The following is a 16,341-nucleotide window of genomic DNA, read 5'->3' as shown; positions in this document are numbered from 1 at the left end:
TAGACGAGAAGAAATCAAAGTTGCAAGAACCTTGTGGGAAAACTATAGGCTTAATGTAATTTTGACAGCCTTTTTACTGATTTTTACCATCGGGTTGAGTGGAAATTTAATACGGAAAATACGTGGAATGTCGTGTTTTACGAATTGGATTTAATAATAAAGCGAACTCGATCTGACTCCGAAGTCCAGATTTAGGTTCTGCTTCTTTGATCGCATTCGTGAACACATAAAAATGCATGAATATTATCACTGACCCTAAATGTGAATTTGGAAACGCAGCTCAAGATGTAAATCGCGTCATACGGCTATGCTGTCTTTACAACTCACAACGATTGAACTCGACGAGACGACTGCGGGGAATTAAACTATACCTTGCTTTAACTATAGACGTGATAATCGCTGAAACAAACATATCTGCCTGTTCACACTTGTCCCAAGCTTTTTGAAAAATCCTGAACATAGAATTTAGAGGGAACGGTTTCAACTTAATTTATGAGCTGTCATTCGAGTATCGTGTAATTGTTGTCCGCGTTTCTACGACAGAAACGAATCTCGTACGAGCTTCCAGATGCTTGATAGAACAAAAAATATCTGTTCGTTCGTGATCTGGTTGGATCCGTTGGATCTGTTCGAAACACTTGTTCGGCACACGAAGCTTATTCATCTTTCAGCCGTGATACCGAAACGATCGTCCACGAAATTTCGATGTCTACTGTGAATGCACCTACAGCTTTCGGGGTATTCATCGTGATCATCTGTTCGCCATATTTTGGACAGGGCGCGTGCCGTGTCGATAATACGATGGTACGTGTTCAACGACAAGAGGTAAAAAATTGCAGGCCGAAAAAATTGACATCGAGGTAACAATTTATACGGACAATGAAACATATGGTTCGACAGTCGAGCGAAATTGAGCCGCGCGCCGATGATTAAATAATAATTGGTGCATTTAATGAGGCAAATCTTCATCCGAGGCGGTGGTATTTATTTTTCTTTCGGAAGTAAATACGCCTATTAAAAGACTTTTGCATTAATACTAGCGGACATTACTCGAGAACCAATATTTAATTTACAAAAGTTATTACCAATGTTACATACTTGGAGCAGCTATACAGCGTAGCTTAGCTGCGACACGACGTCTATTTGTCAAAATCTGCACGGAGTCTGGGGCTTCACTTTAAACATAAAGTTACACGTAAGACGTTCGTCTCTTTTTTATAAACCTTCTAAAAGTTCAAACTGCTATCAAGTTTGCGCTCTTTGGATTAAAAATTCTTACGACACGTGTAAATAACTGAAATACGTTTGCCTGCAAATGCAACTATAACATCGTAATAGAAGACCTGTATCTCGATGCTCTACGATGAAATCATCACAGTTGGTTTCGCTGAAGACTCCATGATTTTGTCTTCGTAACATCGTACCACGCATAATATCTGAAACAAATGTGTGCGAAGTAATAATATATCGAAGTTTCGGTGGATCGTCAATGAAAAAATAATTTTCTCTTTTGTAAATGTTACTGTCGAAAGATTGGATTTGTTACATGCTCGGAGGCAGTTACACGTTGGAGATTTCGAGTTTCTTATTTTCGAGCAACTGACGCGTCGAAGAATCACAGTTACGTAAGAGCGGACGAGACGAAAAACGCGAACAAGAGGTCGATCGATGATAGAGAAAGGAAAGAGATACGAGTTTTGCATTGAAAGCGGGCGAACATTTGCGTTTCTGTCGACACGCGGTCCAGTCTAATTTTTTTCTAAAACTGTAATAACTACACGATGCATGGTTTCGCTCTTGCCGATGTCCTACCGTGAATTCGGTAATTTCGCCGCCAACCTTTTTTCTCCTGGCGTCTACTTCTGTCGCCGCATCACGACGCCTCTGCGGTTGCTCGAATACCTGCGTCGATATAATACAACTGGATATTACGAACTCTCGGGATCATCACCCTAATCGAAGCGTAATTTAGGCGACGCTTTCAGCAGTTTCAGCACACCGTGAGACACACCGCAGACTTTAGGAGGATGACGATGGTTAGGCGTGGAAAGCTGCGGTGGCAAGAAACGAACGATCTCCCGTGTTGCTACGCGTTGCGCATGAAATGGACGAATTTCTTAATGAAACGTTCGATGTTTTCCATTTACTTGGACATTGCGAAGATTTCGTCTGAAGCTATGCGTCGCTACTTTGGTTCAGCGTAGCCCGGATGGTTTCAAATTTACTTTTAGCGAATAAAAGTATTACGTTTGCATCTTTAGAGCGTAAAAGAATGTACTTATAATGCCATCGATTACGCGTTAGAGAATACAATTGTTGCTTATAGCTATCTATAGTTGGTCTTAGTGTTGCAACAACCCTGGGTTCATCCTTCGTGACGCTGCAAGTACAAGGTTGAACTGCTTTCGCGAGTAGCGCCATATCTTGCGCTAAGTCGACCTTGTAACGTCGTTGAAATAATTCGCCAAGATTTCTTTGTAAATTTTGAAACGCCTCTGCCGCTAGAGTTTGCTTTCCTTGAGTCGTACCACTGTTAGAACGAAACAGCGATGCGTTGCATCAGGGTAAAAGCAACGAGCCACTCGTTTGTAAAATCGAGCAACTGCCCGAAACAAAAATTAGAAAAGATCGATGAAATTACGCGATAGAAATTACCCGGGTTCGAATCCCGGCGATTTTTCTTCCACGCATCAAAATGGAAGAAAAACAACAATATCAGCGACATATACAGCCAGCAGTCCCAAAATTACTCCGGACAGGGCATCACCTCGGAAGTACGAAGCCAAGTGGTTCAGAGCCTAAAATTTTTAAGAAATCTCAAAATGCGAAGTTATTTAGCTTAACCTCCTTTAGTTAACCTTAACTAATTAAAAAGACCGGTGGTCGTTTCGTAATTGCTTCCCGCCCTATTCGAACATTTGTCAACAGAAATTAATTACAGAATGCTTCAGAAGAAATCTATTACGCGTACATCGCAGCGAATTATTCAAATTCTTGCATTTTCAAGCATTCAAACGTCGAATACTTTCCTCGCTCAAAACCATCGTAATTCCGTTAAACGATAAGATATTTTTAATACACTTTTAATATCGTCGTTTCTATGTATTACGCTTCTAGAATTTTAACGATCGTCCTCATTTATTACCTTTGCGATATTCAGTCTCAGTGAAAGGTACGGCGAATTCTGCAGTTATCGTTATTGTTGCGCCTAGCGGTAGGCTAACAAGTATATCAGACTTCTTTGCAGTACATAGGTGTCGCAGAAAGTGCAACTGGTTTCTCACTAGTGGTCGCATTGTGTACGAGTTTCTATATAATAACGATTTCCAACGTTATACGTTGGTGGGGTCCGAGGCGTCGACATCTACATCGAACGACTTTCTCAATGAAGCACCTCTTTCCTCTATCTTCCTTTAGTCATCAACGGTGTTTTGCGACACTGGTTGACCGTCTTATCGCGTTTTTTCACCTGGTGTGTGGAATGATAGGTTTCGAATGGCAGTGACCATTGGCCTCTCTTCTCTTCATTATTTCGCACTGATGTTCTTCAAAAAACGTCCGAGATTGGGTTGGAGTGTGTGTGTGATGACTTTAATTCAACTGATTTGATACTTGCGCATGTGTGCGTCACCACGCGTTATCAAACTTTGAACAAGAAGAGAAAATCCGTGTGTATAACCGGACTTTATTACTATACTACTCTACCATATATGTGTTGATGTTTTCAACACATGTTTGAGGTGTTTTTCTCTCTTCTCCTTTCTCACTCTTTCCAACGAAAGTTTAGTTTATTGTCGATGAACGACGCGACGTTTGACCTCATCTTTTGACAGTTTTCTTCGTTCTTCAACTTGTTTTTAACACCATCTTATTTTTATTTAAATTGCTGTCTCGTTGCTTATAGCGTAACTATAAGTTAAAGGTATGAAAGAATTCTTTCAGTTTCTGTAATTTGTTTAATATCCATGATGAAAACAAACTTAAAACAGCTTTATTTCCTGATTATTTTATAATTATAGCGCAAATGTAATATAATTTCTGCAAATATAATTTACAAATATAACTGAAGATATGTCACTTGGACAAAAGATTTTTAGTGAATAGACTAAAATATAAGTTAAACCGAAGGATATTTAGGCAGGTTCGTTCCATAAACGAATTGAATCTCCATCGACCTATTTAGTATACAATAAAATTTATCTTTGAATTGTTATACAACTTTCGGTAATTTACTGTCTCAGATTGTTTTGAGTTTCTCTACAAAACGATACGAACAGAACACCGTGCCATTTTCAGAAATCGTTTCGATTCCTCCCTCGATTCTTTCCGCTCCCCCGATTCTAGGAAAGTCTACGTTATACTGGACAAACACAATGGATTCCGAAAAAAAAAAAAAAACTAAGAAACACGGCGCCATGGGAGTACTCGAGACGAATTTCGACCGTGTTATTTTTCTGAAGCCAGGTCAGATTAAGTTTTTCCAACACAAACCCCTATAGGTTCCAATTTCTTACGAGTTAGGTCAACGAGAGTTTTCATCACGAAAAGGGTTAACGAGTTTTGCGGTCGAAAAGTGAGAGAGAAAGAGAGCGGTGGCAAAATCTTTCGACACGGAGTCAGGTGGCTGGGGTCGTAATTCCATAGAGGGTGCTGGCTTTGACACCATAAGGGTAGCGAGGTGTCACAAAATTCTCGGTCTCGCAAACCTGGAACGAATCGTTCTTCCTTTAGGATGCCGTGCATCTAGGACCGTGGCTACGATTCGTTATCAAACAACACGACACAATAATTAGGGTGTAATTTCTGCGGAAAGAATCATCGGCCGCGTGCTAATTTAACTCTGAAACCGCCCTTTCGTTACTGTTTCCCCTCTATGACCAAATTGCTGTCCAACTATTTCAACGTTGTAATTTACACTTCTGCCCAAAGGTTGCCGGTACATTGAGATTTGGAAAGGAGGCAACGACATCCCCGCATATAATAAGCATTCTTAATAATATCTTGTCGTAGTCTTTAAACATTTGAAACAACGACCAACTGAAAAGTTCAAATTGCAATATTTACGAGAAGCTTTGTTACGTCGCGTCCGTTTGACGTCGTTCATTTTCTGATCGTTAAAGGTCCACTCACCGTTGCACAAACCCTTAACACTATGTTTACGGGACCCGTTAATTTGACGGATTTCGAACTTTGAAATGAAATATCTCAAAAACCATAGCTCCAATTTTAACCATTTTACATCGTAAATTAATCATTTCAATTAAAGAGTTTATACACAAAATTATTTTTTCCTAGGCTTTCTAATTTTTGAAATCTCTATGTAGTATACCTATCTCTACAGGACCCGCCAAATGGACGGCTTAACTGATTTCATAAATAATCCGTTTTTCAAAGGTAGTGTGCAAAAGTTTCAGTTATCGTAGACATTTCCCATTATTGTCCGCCCGTAAACCTAGTGTTAATAAATCTAAGGAACCATCATAAACAGAATCTTTTATGAGCACAACTCATAAATCGAATATCCTTGCAATCTCGTTAGATTGTTAGATTGCAAGGATATCTCGTTAGATTGCAAGGATATTCGATTTATGAGTTGTGCTTAGAACAGTCCTTAGATTTATTATTCTTATCTAACGGGAAGAGCTTAGGTTTTCCCATCAACAATAACAGGTATGAACCACGTTGGTAGAAGGCTTCCTCCTCCTATTTTCATTCATTAACGTGAGTCATAACCAATGGGCATCGCTATCTCTACTTTTCTAAAGAAAAGTATTAACCAATTAGATAAGAGAATAATTCGATTACTTGGAATAATATTTTCCATATTCTTACAGCGAATTTTACGCAGACCAAAAACTACAATCGGATTACACGCCAAAGAGTCAACAACGAGAGAAGTGCGAAAATTGCTGTTTCGTGCCGCCGAATAAACCTGCGTGAAAGATCGTAAGCGGCACGAATTTTACCTGAAATAGCAATTTCGAAAAGTCGACCACTTTTGGTCACGCCCAAACTCCAGCTCTCAGCTCGGTCAAATTCGTCTCGTGAATTCTCTGCTCTGTTCTTTTCCCACGTACTCCATTAAACCAAACATACGTTTCAGTTGTCAGACGGATGTCGTTTCAGCTTGCAACTGAAACGTGTTGTCTTTTTCAGAAATTTCACGATTGTACTCTTTTGTCACTCTTCGTCCGCGTCGCTAATTCGATTACACGCAACGTCCAGGCGTACGTCTGTTTGACAGCGAGTCGAATTTCCACGAAATCTTCATCGACAGAAAAAAGGATACGCACGCGTGTTTCTTCGCTCTTACACTTTCACGCTTTTATATCGAAGATCTTGTGAAAATACGATACCTCTGCTCATACTGATTCGCCTTTTGTTCGATCTCCTTTTTATCATCATCATTATCGACACTGATCCCATGTAGAAGTTGATACATACGCGTGTTGCCCATACGATTATTCTTATTTGTTCGATTCGCATAATTCCGAGGGAAGCTGATAAATAAAATCGCGAATAAATATAATTTATTTCCAACTTTCTTTTCAATTATGTGCAATCGTATCAACGACTATAATAAGCGACCAGCAACTCACTCCAGCTTATTAGATCGAGCTTTACGACTTTTGAGAATATCGGTTTAAGTAAATAGTTTTAACAGTTGCAATTTTGATTTAATTGAACGATCGATTTTCCAAGATTGATTAAAATGTTTCTAATTATTTCTTACACGTAGGTTTATATGCTTTTACTGGTTGCAACTTTTGAGAAAGTCGAAAATACACGAGCAGGATGATGTACGTATTTGGTGAGACGATCACAGTTTCTATCTATACAGGTAAATGATTAAAAATTTCAATGTGAAATCGACGTAATAATCGCTCGTAAAAGATCACTCGTTAATCGATCCGGAATCATGAAAAAGTGGAAGATGAATCAAGTCAATCGTAGCGGCACATGAGCTAGAAAACAATACAAATCATGTTGTTATTTTGCCTTGAAGTATCAATATCGTTAGGAAACACGCAATGTAATAATAAATAAACTCCGAGTAAAACAAAACGATCGATCAGTTATCAACGAGTTTATTTTGCAACTTGTACACTGCCTTAACAAATCCGTCTTTGCGAACAGTAACTGTATTAATTTATTTAACATTTTAAATACACTTGACGGTTTCAACAACGAGCAATCTCGTCTGCAAGTCCTCTACAAAATTATATCAGAGTGAATCGTGCACTTGCTACGAATAAATAATTTTTCTCAATTTATTTCTACTCGGCCAACATTTTAGTTCTGAATTTTACTCCACTCCATGTATTTAACCTACAGTCAAAGATGAAATACACAAGTCCAGAAGCAGATATAACACAAGAGTCAACAACCACCACAAGCCATTAGTCGCCCAACTACTGGACACGACGGACCAGATCCGCAGACTAAAAAGAAAATACCCTCTAGATTAAATCCTTAGTTTCTACTAGAACCAACAATATAAAACTATTATAATCCATGTCATTGTATCACGCGAAATTAAGTTACTGAAAATTCTCAACGAGAATTGATTGTAAATATTCTAATAAAAAAAAAAAAAAATTCCATGTATTTTCAGGAATCTCGTCATCTCGTTTTAGCCTTCGCGAAGTATGTCTTGTATGCCATTCGCGAGAATGAGTCGTAGCACGTACCCATCCGAGTAATTAATGATCTCTAATCATCGAGCATCTGAGATTGGAAGGAATCCCTATTTATTACAGAAAGGTGGATCTTCGTTTGGAGAAGAAGAGAAACGAGAGAATCCATGCAAAACCGCTAACGAGCTCTATTGTGAGGCACGTGCCGCTGTCCGCCCACGCACCTCCAAACAGACATTTTTTTCTTTCGATCTCGACAATCTGCCACATGGAAAAGGATTGCCGATCACTGTCATCCTTTTCTTTCCGTTCCATCGCCAACCAATGTTCCTTTTTAATTTCTTACGAACGAAATTCCAAGACTTCGAGGGGGCAACCTGCTTAACGTTAATTTGGAAATTCTGTAGATAATATCTTTATTGTTTTCCTCATGAATCGCAAAAGATTCCGGTCTTTCAGTTTAGCTTTCTCGCTATTCTTATCTTATACGTAGTGATATCACTATGTTATATTAAACATGTTATTAAAACAGCCATCTTCTATTAATTAGATACAAAACATTGTTTACGTCGATTTCACGATGAATACGTCTGAATGAGTAAATTTTATTTATTCGTTTGATGATTATTTATCGTTAGATTCCCTGCGCAATTACACGTATTCCATGGATATACAAATTTATTAATTCATCGTTAATCTATTGAACTGACAATTTTGAAAGTTTCCTATCGAAGATTAATTCATCAAAGCTTCGAAATTTATTTTTCTGGTTTCTCGCTTTCAAGATCATCGACAAGTTTCGTCGTTTTGTCTTTGAAAACAGCTGCCAGTTCTTTGGTTTGGAAAAATTTGAATGGACGAGGGTAATCCGTAACGACTTACAAGAGATTATCATTTTTAATTTACTTTAGACATTTTCAAGACACGAGAAAATCTTTCGTTCGAATCTTCGGGTATTTTATTTACAATAGTTTACATCGATATAAATTTCCCATAACATATTGATACAATATTCACACGAATCTTCTTCTAAACGACTTAATCTAGAAATTATCACTTACGGTTATTCGACGTCCTCGAATCTTCACGTCGTTCAACGATTCTTCTTTGGCTTCGTGAATTACTTATTCTATCAAATGGACGGTACGAAATATTATTGTTTCTAGCTCGATAAATGTCGAAATCGCATTTTTCCAATTCCTGACTAGCTACACGATAAATACATAAATATACAATAAACGCACGAGTCACTGGCATTGCTCTTGTTCGTTAATTTATAAACTATTAGGTTGTCCGGAAAGTTTCTTTCGTTCTATGAGGAAATAATAGACGTACAACGTTTTTTATTTTTTATTTAAATTACGTACGATCCATTTTGTTCTAAACACCGCGACATTTCGCAGGCTTAGTTTGTATAAAGGTGCACTGTTGTGAAAAACACGTTTGCGAAGGAAAGACACTTTTCGCACAACCCTAATAAATCGAAGTAGAAGAGCATGGTGCTAGTTACGAAGCTAAAACGTTGTGATAAGTAAAAATTTAGAAAGCTTCTTAAACGATAAATTATTATTACCATCTCGCATTAATTTTTAATATAAATACAATATGTTTACGATGTCTATGAAGTTAGTATTTATTTAGGTATTACAATAATGGCACCGATCTTTTAAATTATCCTATTACTCCCTCAATTACGCTTTCCCACTGTTTCTATCATCTCTGGCGCGTTTTATCGACTAAAGAATAAATTTACATTAAACGAATGAAATTCTATGTTAAATTCTACATACGTAGCAGACAATTAGCAGTGATACGAAATACGTATCGCAACAGCAATAATATAAATAGATGACGATAATACGTAGACATTTAAAAACGATTTAATAATAATTTAATTATATATATATATATAAGTTTATCTAATATATCTTTGGACTATTAGCCGTCTGTGATCGTAGTCGTGTACGATCCACGAATAAAAAGCACGAATTACATGCAAATTAATTAAGAACGCAATACACACAACACATATCAATAGAATAAATATTGCCCTGCAGACTTACAAATCTAAACACATTGTCAGAAGATTACTTGTACATTTTACGTTATAACGATTATCACTCGATACGATTACAGTTTTATTTGTAATTTCGTTGCCAATTAGTTAACACCAAGCTAACGCAACGTTGGAATCGTCAGGATCGATAATATTTTGATATACGTAAAAAATAAATTTCTAAATACTTGTAAGCGATAATTTACATACGTAGAACGTAGAGATACTCGAAGGTTGGCCTTCTGCAGTTGTTCCTTTTTCACTGCCACTTGCCATCGTGTCTCTGAAGAAGGTCACAGAGCGCGGCGATGTAGGTCTGCGCCATTTGCAACGTCTCGAATTTACTGAGCTTGTGATCCGCCCCAAGGCTCGGTACAACTTCGCGTAATTTATCAAAAGCATCGTTCAGACCGTTCATTCGACGTCTTTCGCGCGCATTCGCGGCCAAACGCCGGCGCTTCAACACGCTTGGCGATGGCGGAATGTCCCTGGAGCGCCGTCTTCCTCTGCGAGGGCTGCTGGTAGGCGACACTTGTTTCTACAAACCAATTTACACATCTTGCGTCAATGTAAATCTTTCGTTCGTGACAGTTAATTCGTTAACCTTTATTCGGCTCTCGCGTCGATCCGACAACTTGATGTATCGAGACGAAGCTCGGTTCAGATTAGTTACGTCGTTTACGTGTTCGAGCACCGTGCGTTGAAACGAGATTTCACGAATCTACCTTGTAAATTTCGATAAATACCCGGCGAATTAAAATTAACACCCGGTAGGAAAAATTGGAGCTGCGATCGTGCAAACTGCTTGCCAAGAAAATTTGGAAATTTGATTCCCACTCGAACGAGATACGACGTTGTTCATCAAATTTGAAACTAATCCTATAATGCACATATTGGGCTGGCAACTAAGCGATTGCGGATTTTGTCATTAGGTGGCAATCATTCGGTTGCCAACCCAATAGAAATTCCAAGATATTTGATATTTTAAAAATGTATTAGGCTGTTCCCAAAGTTTCTTCCGTTTTGTAAGGAAACGATAGATGCACCACGTTTCTTGTAATAATAGAACAAAATGGAGATATATATATTGTTTATTGTTTATTGTTGTATTAGGCTGTCTAGAAAGTGTCTTTCTTTCGCAAACGTGTTTTTTACAACAATGTACCTTCATAGAAACGTGAAACCAAGTCTGTAAAATGTCACGGTGTTTGTCTTAACAGAACTAAATGGATCGTACGTAATTTGAGAAAATAAAATAAAAAACGTTTATTATACCCTCGTAAAATGAAAGAAACTTTTCGCACAACCTAATATAAATATTTCTCTCTACTAAATATCTTGGAATTTTTGCACATACCTATTTTCACATTGTTTCCAAACTTTACCTATTTTATTTATTCGTAAATTTCATTCGTAAAACGCGTTTACATACAGTGTTTCGTCTTAATGGGGTGTCCTGAATTAGAATATTCTAAAACAGCGTCTTTTTGTGATTTTTTTTTAGAAGGAAAGGAAAGAAACGAAGTTATTGAATTTCGAGTGTGGTTTCATATATATTTAACGAATACAAAAAAATTTTTTTTAAGTAGAAAAAACATTATGACAGATTTCCAAGCCTATTTCATTTCACCTCGTAATTCTTGACCGAAAGAAAAAACCAAAAAAGGATGAAATTATCGTATATTTTTCTTCTCGATGAACTAAAAAAGTTCGTTAAAATGTTTATTTAAATAATTGTTATAGCACCTTAAAGTTTATTTTTCCTTTTTACAAAACACATTTTTTCTTTAAACCCGCCAAAATGTTTAATTTCACACTATTTTCTGCCCTTTTTTTTTTTAGTTCGTCGAGAAGAAAAATATATAATAATTTAATCCTTTTCCGGTTTTTTCTTTCGGTCAAGAATTACGAGGTAAAATGAAATAGGCTTAGAAATCTGTCATAATGTTTTTTTTTACTTTAAAAAAATTTTTTTGTATTCGTTAAACATATATAAAACCATACCTCAATAACTTCATTTCTCTCCTTCCCTCGTAAAAAAAATCACAAGAACACGCTGTTTTAGAACATTCTAATCCAGGACACCCCCTTAATAGCCACGTCAGTTCAACCTTATTATACGATCTTATGTCATTTTTTTTCAGGAACAACTTTCGTTGGTCGTAAAATCGCGAGATGTTCTCAATTATTAATAACCACGATCCATTGAGATTTACCTGCGCCGATGTAACAGGTTCCCAACAATTGCTTCTTTGCTCCACCATCATGTGCATTGGCTTGCCGGCTTCGAGGCTTTGAAATTTTTGTTCTTGAGGCGGAGTTTCGTAGCAATAGGCTGGCGGATGATACTCCACGGAACTGTCCTCGTGCAGCATCGTTCCCGGGGAGGCGGTGTGATTTATCGCGTGCTGTGGCTCGTACCTATCAAAATTATATCGATTATAATGTGATCATTCAAGCCACGTGATTAACATGTAACGAGTCACATTGGCAAGAAAAATGCTGCTGTACATCCTTCTCATATACGTTACTACTATAGCTATTTCGATTATTTACCTCGTATCGTTTGTTCTCCAGCTGTATTAATATCGTGTAAAATACACGTGCGTTGTAACAGACCATCGAGATCGTTTCTACGATTTAGTCATTTCGATAGTCGTTGTGCTAACAACGCTAGCGTTACGATTTCAAAACTGGCAATTATCTTAATGTCATTTCACGCTCGAAGCAAGCAAAAGCAAATCGTTCGCGATAATCTCGACACTTGTCTAACCTTCGTAATTACATATAATCATAATTATACACATTGATTATATTTTACAAATTAAGTGCGATAGTACAACCGTATTAAACGTTTTGCCATGCTGTTTGATTACGATAAAGTCGTTGTTCGACTATCGATGGAATATATCCCGAAACTAGGCAGCTATACGAGAGCTGAACGAAGATGACGAGGAAAATCACTTACTTACCAAACTCGTTCAAATGAAATTTCCTTCGATATCTGTCGAAATAAAAACCATTGTAGGAAACTTCAACTTCGACTGAATTCCATTCAAACAATTGTATACAAGTTTCGTTTTACAACGTACAGAGCTACGATGATACGCGATTTCGCAGAAGCGACAGACATACGAAACGTTGACTAGGATACGTAGCGGAGATGTATCGTAAAAACGAGTCGGCGAGAAATATTCGCAGGACTGGAAAATATCAACTTACCTTTGAGGCGTTACAGGTGTCAGAACGCTAAACGAGCTTCTTTCGTACGAATCCGGCGTTCTGGAATATTTTGCAACTACCTCTTTCCCATAACTGATCGTCTCTGCTCCTTTCTGCGGTGTGATCTCACCTTTGTGCGCGTAATTCTCGCTATATGCAACCTTGATAGAGTCGTAATTCGGGGAATTGTACGGCGACGGATATAAAGTGTCGTAAGTCCTCGTCGTCGTCGGGTACGTAGTTGTTACGATCTCAGTAGAAACTGGGTATTCGTGGTGGTTCGACAGTAGAGCCATCCTTTTCCTCACTTGGCTACTTTCCAACGATATCTCATTAAAATAGATTAATTCTCAACACAAACGCGAAATCTCGACAATTCGAAAGACGATCTTGATGAAATTCTTTGCTGTTCCATCGGGTCGAATCTCCAGGCGACGCTCTCCTCTCAACAGCGGTGGATCTGAAGAATTTCTAGGCCCTGTAGGATCCTTATGACGATCGATGACTGATCTTCTTCTTCTTCTTCTTCTTCTTCCAGTTACTTTCCACCTTATGAAAACACTTTTACTTTGCTTCGTGAAAATACTAATCGACGAGGTTTCCACGTTGGCGATATATTTACACCGCGATCACAGAATAGTCTCGATAGTGCGCCGGTTTCACATGTTACGAGATTCGAATCAACAACGTTCGTTACAATTACCCATCGAGATTCAACTAAACTGAAACACAATTTAACTTCCGTTTCACTCGTACTGAAATACCAAGCTTCGACGAATGTCTTTTCGGTCATCCACCTTCGGCAGTCTTCCGTCGTATGGCAGCAAACGTTAAAGTCATCGTTTAAAATAACACGTGGTTGCCGATCGAAAAGTCAGCATCGATCGTCGACCATCGGCCCTCGTATTTTCCTGTACTTGCAGCGATTCTAAAAAGACGCGATGTACGCGAAGCGCCGGGATCGTTTCGTCGTTTCATCGAGCAACAGCAGCGGTGTCAACAATCGAGAGGAGTGAGCGATGCTCGCGACGTAAAAGCTGGAGTTTGAGTGTGGCGCGTGCCGTGGCGTCCTTCACCGCATCAACATATGGTTCCCACTTCGTTTTATGTCCATTCTGTAGGTGCACCTGGTGGCCCGTTCTGGCTCCTTCTACATCTACCCTCTCCTTGTCTTCGCCGGCACCGTTTTACCCCGCAGAAACCCACCACCACGACCCGCGCTCGTCGTGCTCGCGTTTTTCCTCTTCTTCTTTCCTGTGTCCGAGCCCTTTATCGGTCCGTCGTATAACACAGCAGCTAAACGCTTGCCGAGGAACGGCGGAAGAAGTAACCTGTTGATTTAGATAACAGGCACGCGAGGAGCGAGCGTACCTGTTGATTGAAATTTCGCTCGATGCTGCGTGATCCGCGGCGAGAGTTTAAAGAGCAAACGTCGAAGAAAGCTTGCAACTGAATTGCACATTTCATGGATTTTTATTTTGACGTTTATATTATTCTATTTTTATACCAGCGCGTTTATTATATTTTTAAAGGGAATCCGAATAGAAATTCGTTTGATTTGTTAAATATCGTGGTATATTTTTTAATTATTGCGCGATACTTATCTTCTTATTTGCATATTCTGGTAGTTCGGTTCCAGTCCTTAATTGTATATTTCCTTTTGAATTTGGACAAACTTGCACCCATGCAATGTGCAATACGCGAGTAATAGAAGTAGTGTTGTAATGTATATACCATTTTGAATATTTTTTATATTTTTGAACGCGGAATGCGCGTTTCTGTACCTTCGGACTTTGCGCGAGAGAGCAACTCTTATCGACCCTTTGTATTCTATTGGCTCCGTCATGGGAACACTGATGATTAGACCGTGGATGTTTATAAAATATGCAAATATATACGGAGAATATGTACAATTTGCAAGGAACGTGTTCGACATAGGTTTATACAAAAATATCTAGGCTGATAAAGGACGTTCGGTAATTTTCTTTTAATCCACGACTTGTTCGTGGCGAAGCGCCGTAGTTTGTATTGCGAAAAATTATAAGTAATTTTCCTTATTTCATTGTGTTTTACAAAGCATAATTTGTTACATTTCAAAACGATTAAAAAGTCGAGAAATGCATTTAAAATCGCATCGAAGCGTACAAACGACAACGAGGAAACATCTTTTATTATTCGTAAAGAATTTCAAACGCCGATCCGAAACTGGTAGAGTGGATTCCACGGTGATAATTTATTTCGAATTTCCAATTTTCCGGTCTTTGTATCATTTACAATTCGGAGGATAGAAAGTCTCGCTGCTTCGCTTCTTCGCATCGATCGGGCGACAGATGTCTTCTTGATAGAGGAAATACAATAAGCACGCGTAATATGTGAATCTTGTTTGTCGCTGCAAATAGAAAATAGTCGTAAAAGAAGCGAAGACGAAGAGGAACCAGTGTACCTACGCGCGTCGATGAGTCGTCGCGACGTTTCAAGTGTTCAAATTCCTCCGGGAGCAATTACACCTGTGTTGAATATTCAACGAATAATGTACAACATATTTAAAATACATAGAACAAATCCTACTATCTAAAAGATATCTGAAATAACGTTAAAAATTAGTAGGGACGAATATCTATGGCTTTTCGTATCGGTATACTTACGTACAACGATGACGTAAATGTTGTAAACGTTCGAATTCCTCCAGGAACAATTATCTATGGTAACGAACAAAAGAAAATTATATAATAACAGTAATAACAATAGTAACAGTTGCTTGTCGGTTTTCACCTATTGCGATCTTATTTCGATGAGCACAGAGATTTTTCTTATTTTCTACTCTTACGTTCTAAACATCCTCGAGTCTACTCGCTCAAGCAGAAAAATCATTTTTATTTTTAACATTGCTTGTAAAATTTAGCGTATTGCTTTCGTTTGCTCTTCTTTGATTATCGACAGCATTTCAGAGAATTCCTTTGTAATATGAAATCTACACGCTGACTACTGTGAACAGTCGTACGATATACACTTTGTACACTGTTGTATAACCTTGTATAGTCTTTTTAGTTGATAGTCGTCGCGTATCGTACATTGCACCGTTTTTCTAATAATCTTCTTGTAATATGAAATCTACACGCTGACTACTGTGGACAGTTGTACGATATACACTTTGTACACTGTTGTATAACCTTGTATAGTCTTTTTAGTTGATAGTCGTCGCGTATCTTCTTGTAATATCTTCTTATAATATGAAATCTACACGCTGACTACTGTGGACAGTTGTACGATATACACTTTGTACACTGTTGTATAACCTTGTATAGCCTTTTTAGTTGATAGTCGTCGCGTATCGTACATTGCATCATCTTTCTAATAATCTTCTTATAATATGAAATCTACACGTTGACTATTGTGGACAGTTGTACGATATACACTTTGTACACT

General features: G+C 38.1%; 1 protein-coding gene and 1 long non-coding RNA gene across 2 annotated transcripts in view; one reads left to right on the top strand and one right to left on the bottom strand.

Annotated features, from left to right (window-relative positions):
- Window positions 1-11,979, top strand: part of LOC126916362 (uncharacterized) — a 123,632-nt gene extending 111,653 nt beyond the window's left edge. Inside the window, exon 3 of the long non-coding RNA XR_007710544.1 lies at window positions 11,838-11,979. This is a non-coding gene — a long non-coding RNA (uncharacterized LOC126916362). The remainder of the gene's footprint in view (window positions 1-11,837) is intronic.
- Window positions 9,573-13,353, bottom strand: LOC126916359 (heart- and neural crest derivatives-expressed protein 1-like). The gene is made up of 3 exons (XM_050722075.1): window positions 12,916-13,353; window positions 11,910-12,114; window positions 9,573-10,231 (listed from the first exon to the last, which is right to left on the bottom strand). Exons 1-3 carry the CDS (start codon window positions 13,209-13,211, stop codon window positions 9,953-9,955), a joined length of 780 nt encoding a protein of 259 aa, XP_050578032.1. The 5' UTR covers window positions 13,212-13,353; the 3' UTR covers window positions 9,573-9,952.
- Between the last annotated feature and the right edge of the window lie 2,988 nt (window positions 13,354-16,341).

Source organism: Bombus affinis, chromosome 5, assembly GCF_024516045.1.
Source record: "Bombus affinis isolate iyBomAffi1 chromosome 5, iyBomAffi1.2, whole genome shotgun sequence".
Lineage (NCBI taxonomy): Eukaryota > Metazoa > Arthropoda > Insecta > Hymenoptera > Apidae > Bombus > Bombus affinis.
This window is presented reverse-complemented; position numbering and strand designations above follow the sequence as displayed.

Excerpts from the sequence above, each read along its gene's own strand:
- LOC126916359 (XM_050722075.1), bottom strand. The coding sequence starts at position 13,211 with ATGGCTCTACTGTCGAACCACCACGAATACCCAGTTTCTACTGAGATC. Across the intron at positions 12,115-12,915 it reads ACACCTGTAACGCCTCAAAG|GTACGAGCCACAGCACGCGA; the intron begins GTAAGTTGATAT and ends TAATTTTGATAG. Across the intron at positions 10,232-11,909 it reads AACCTGTTACATCGGCGCAG|AAACAAGTGTCGCCTACCAG; the intron begins GTAAATCTCAAT and ends ATTGGTTTGTAG.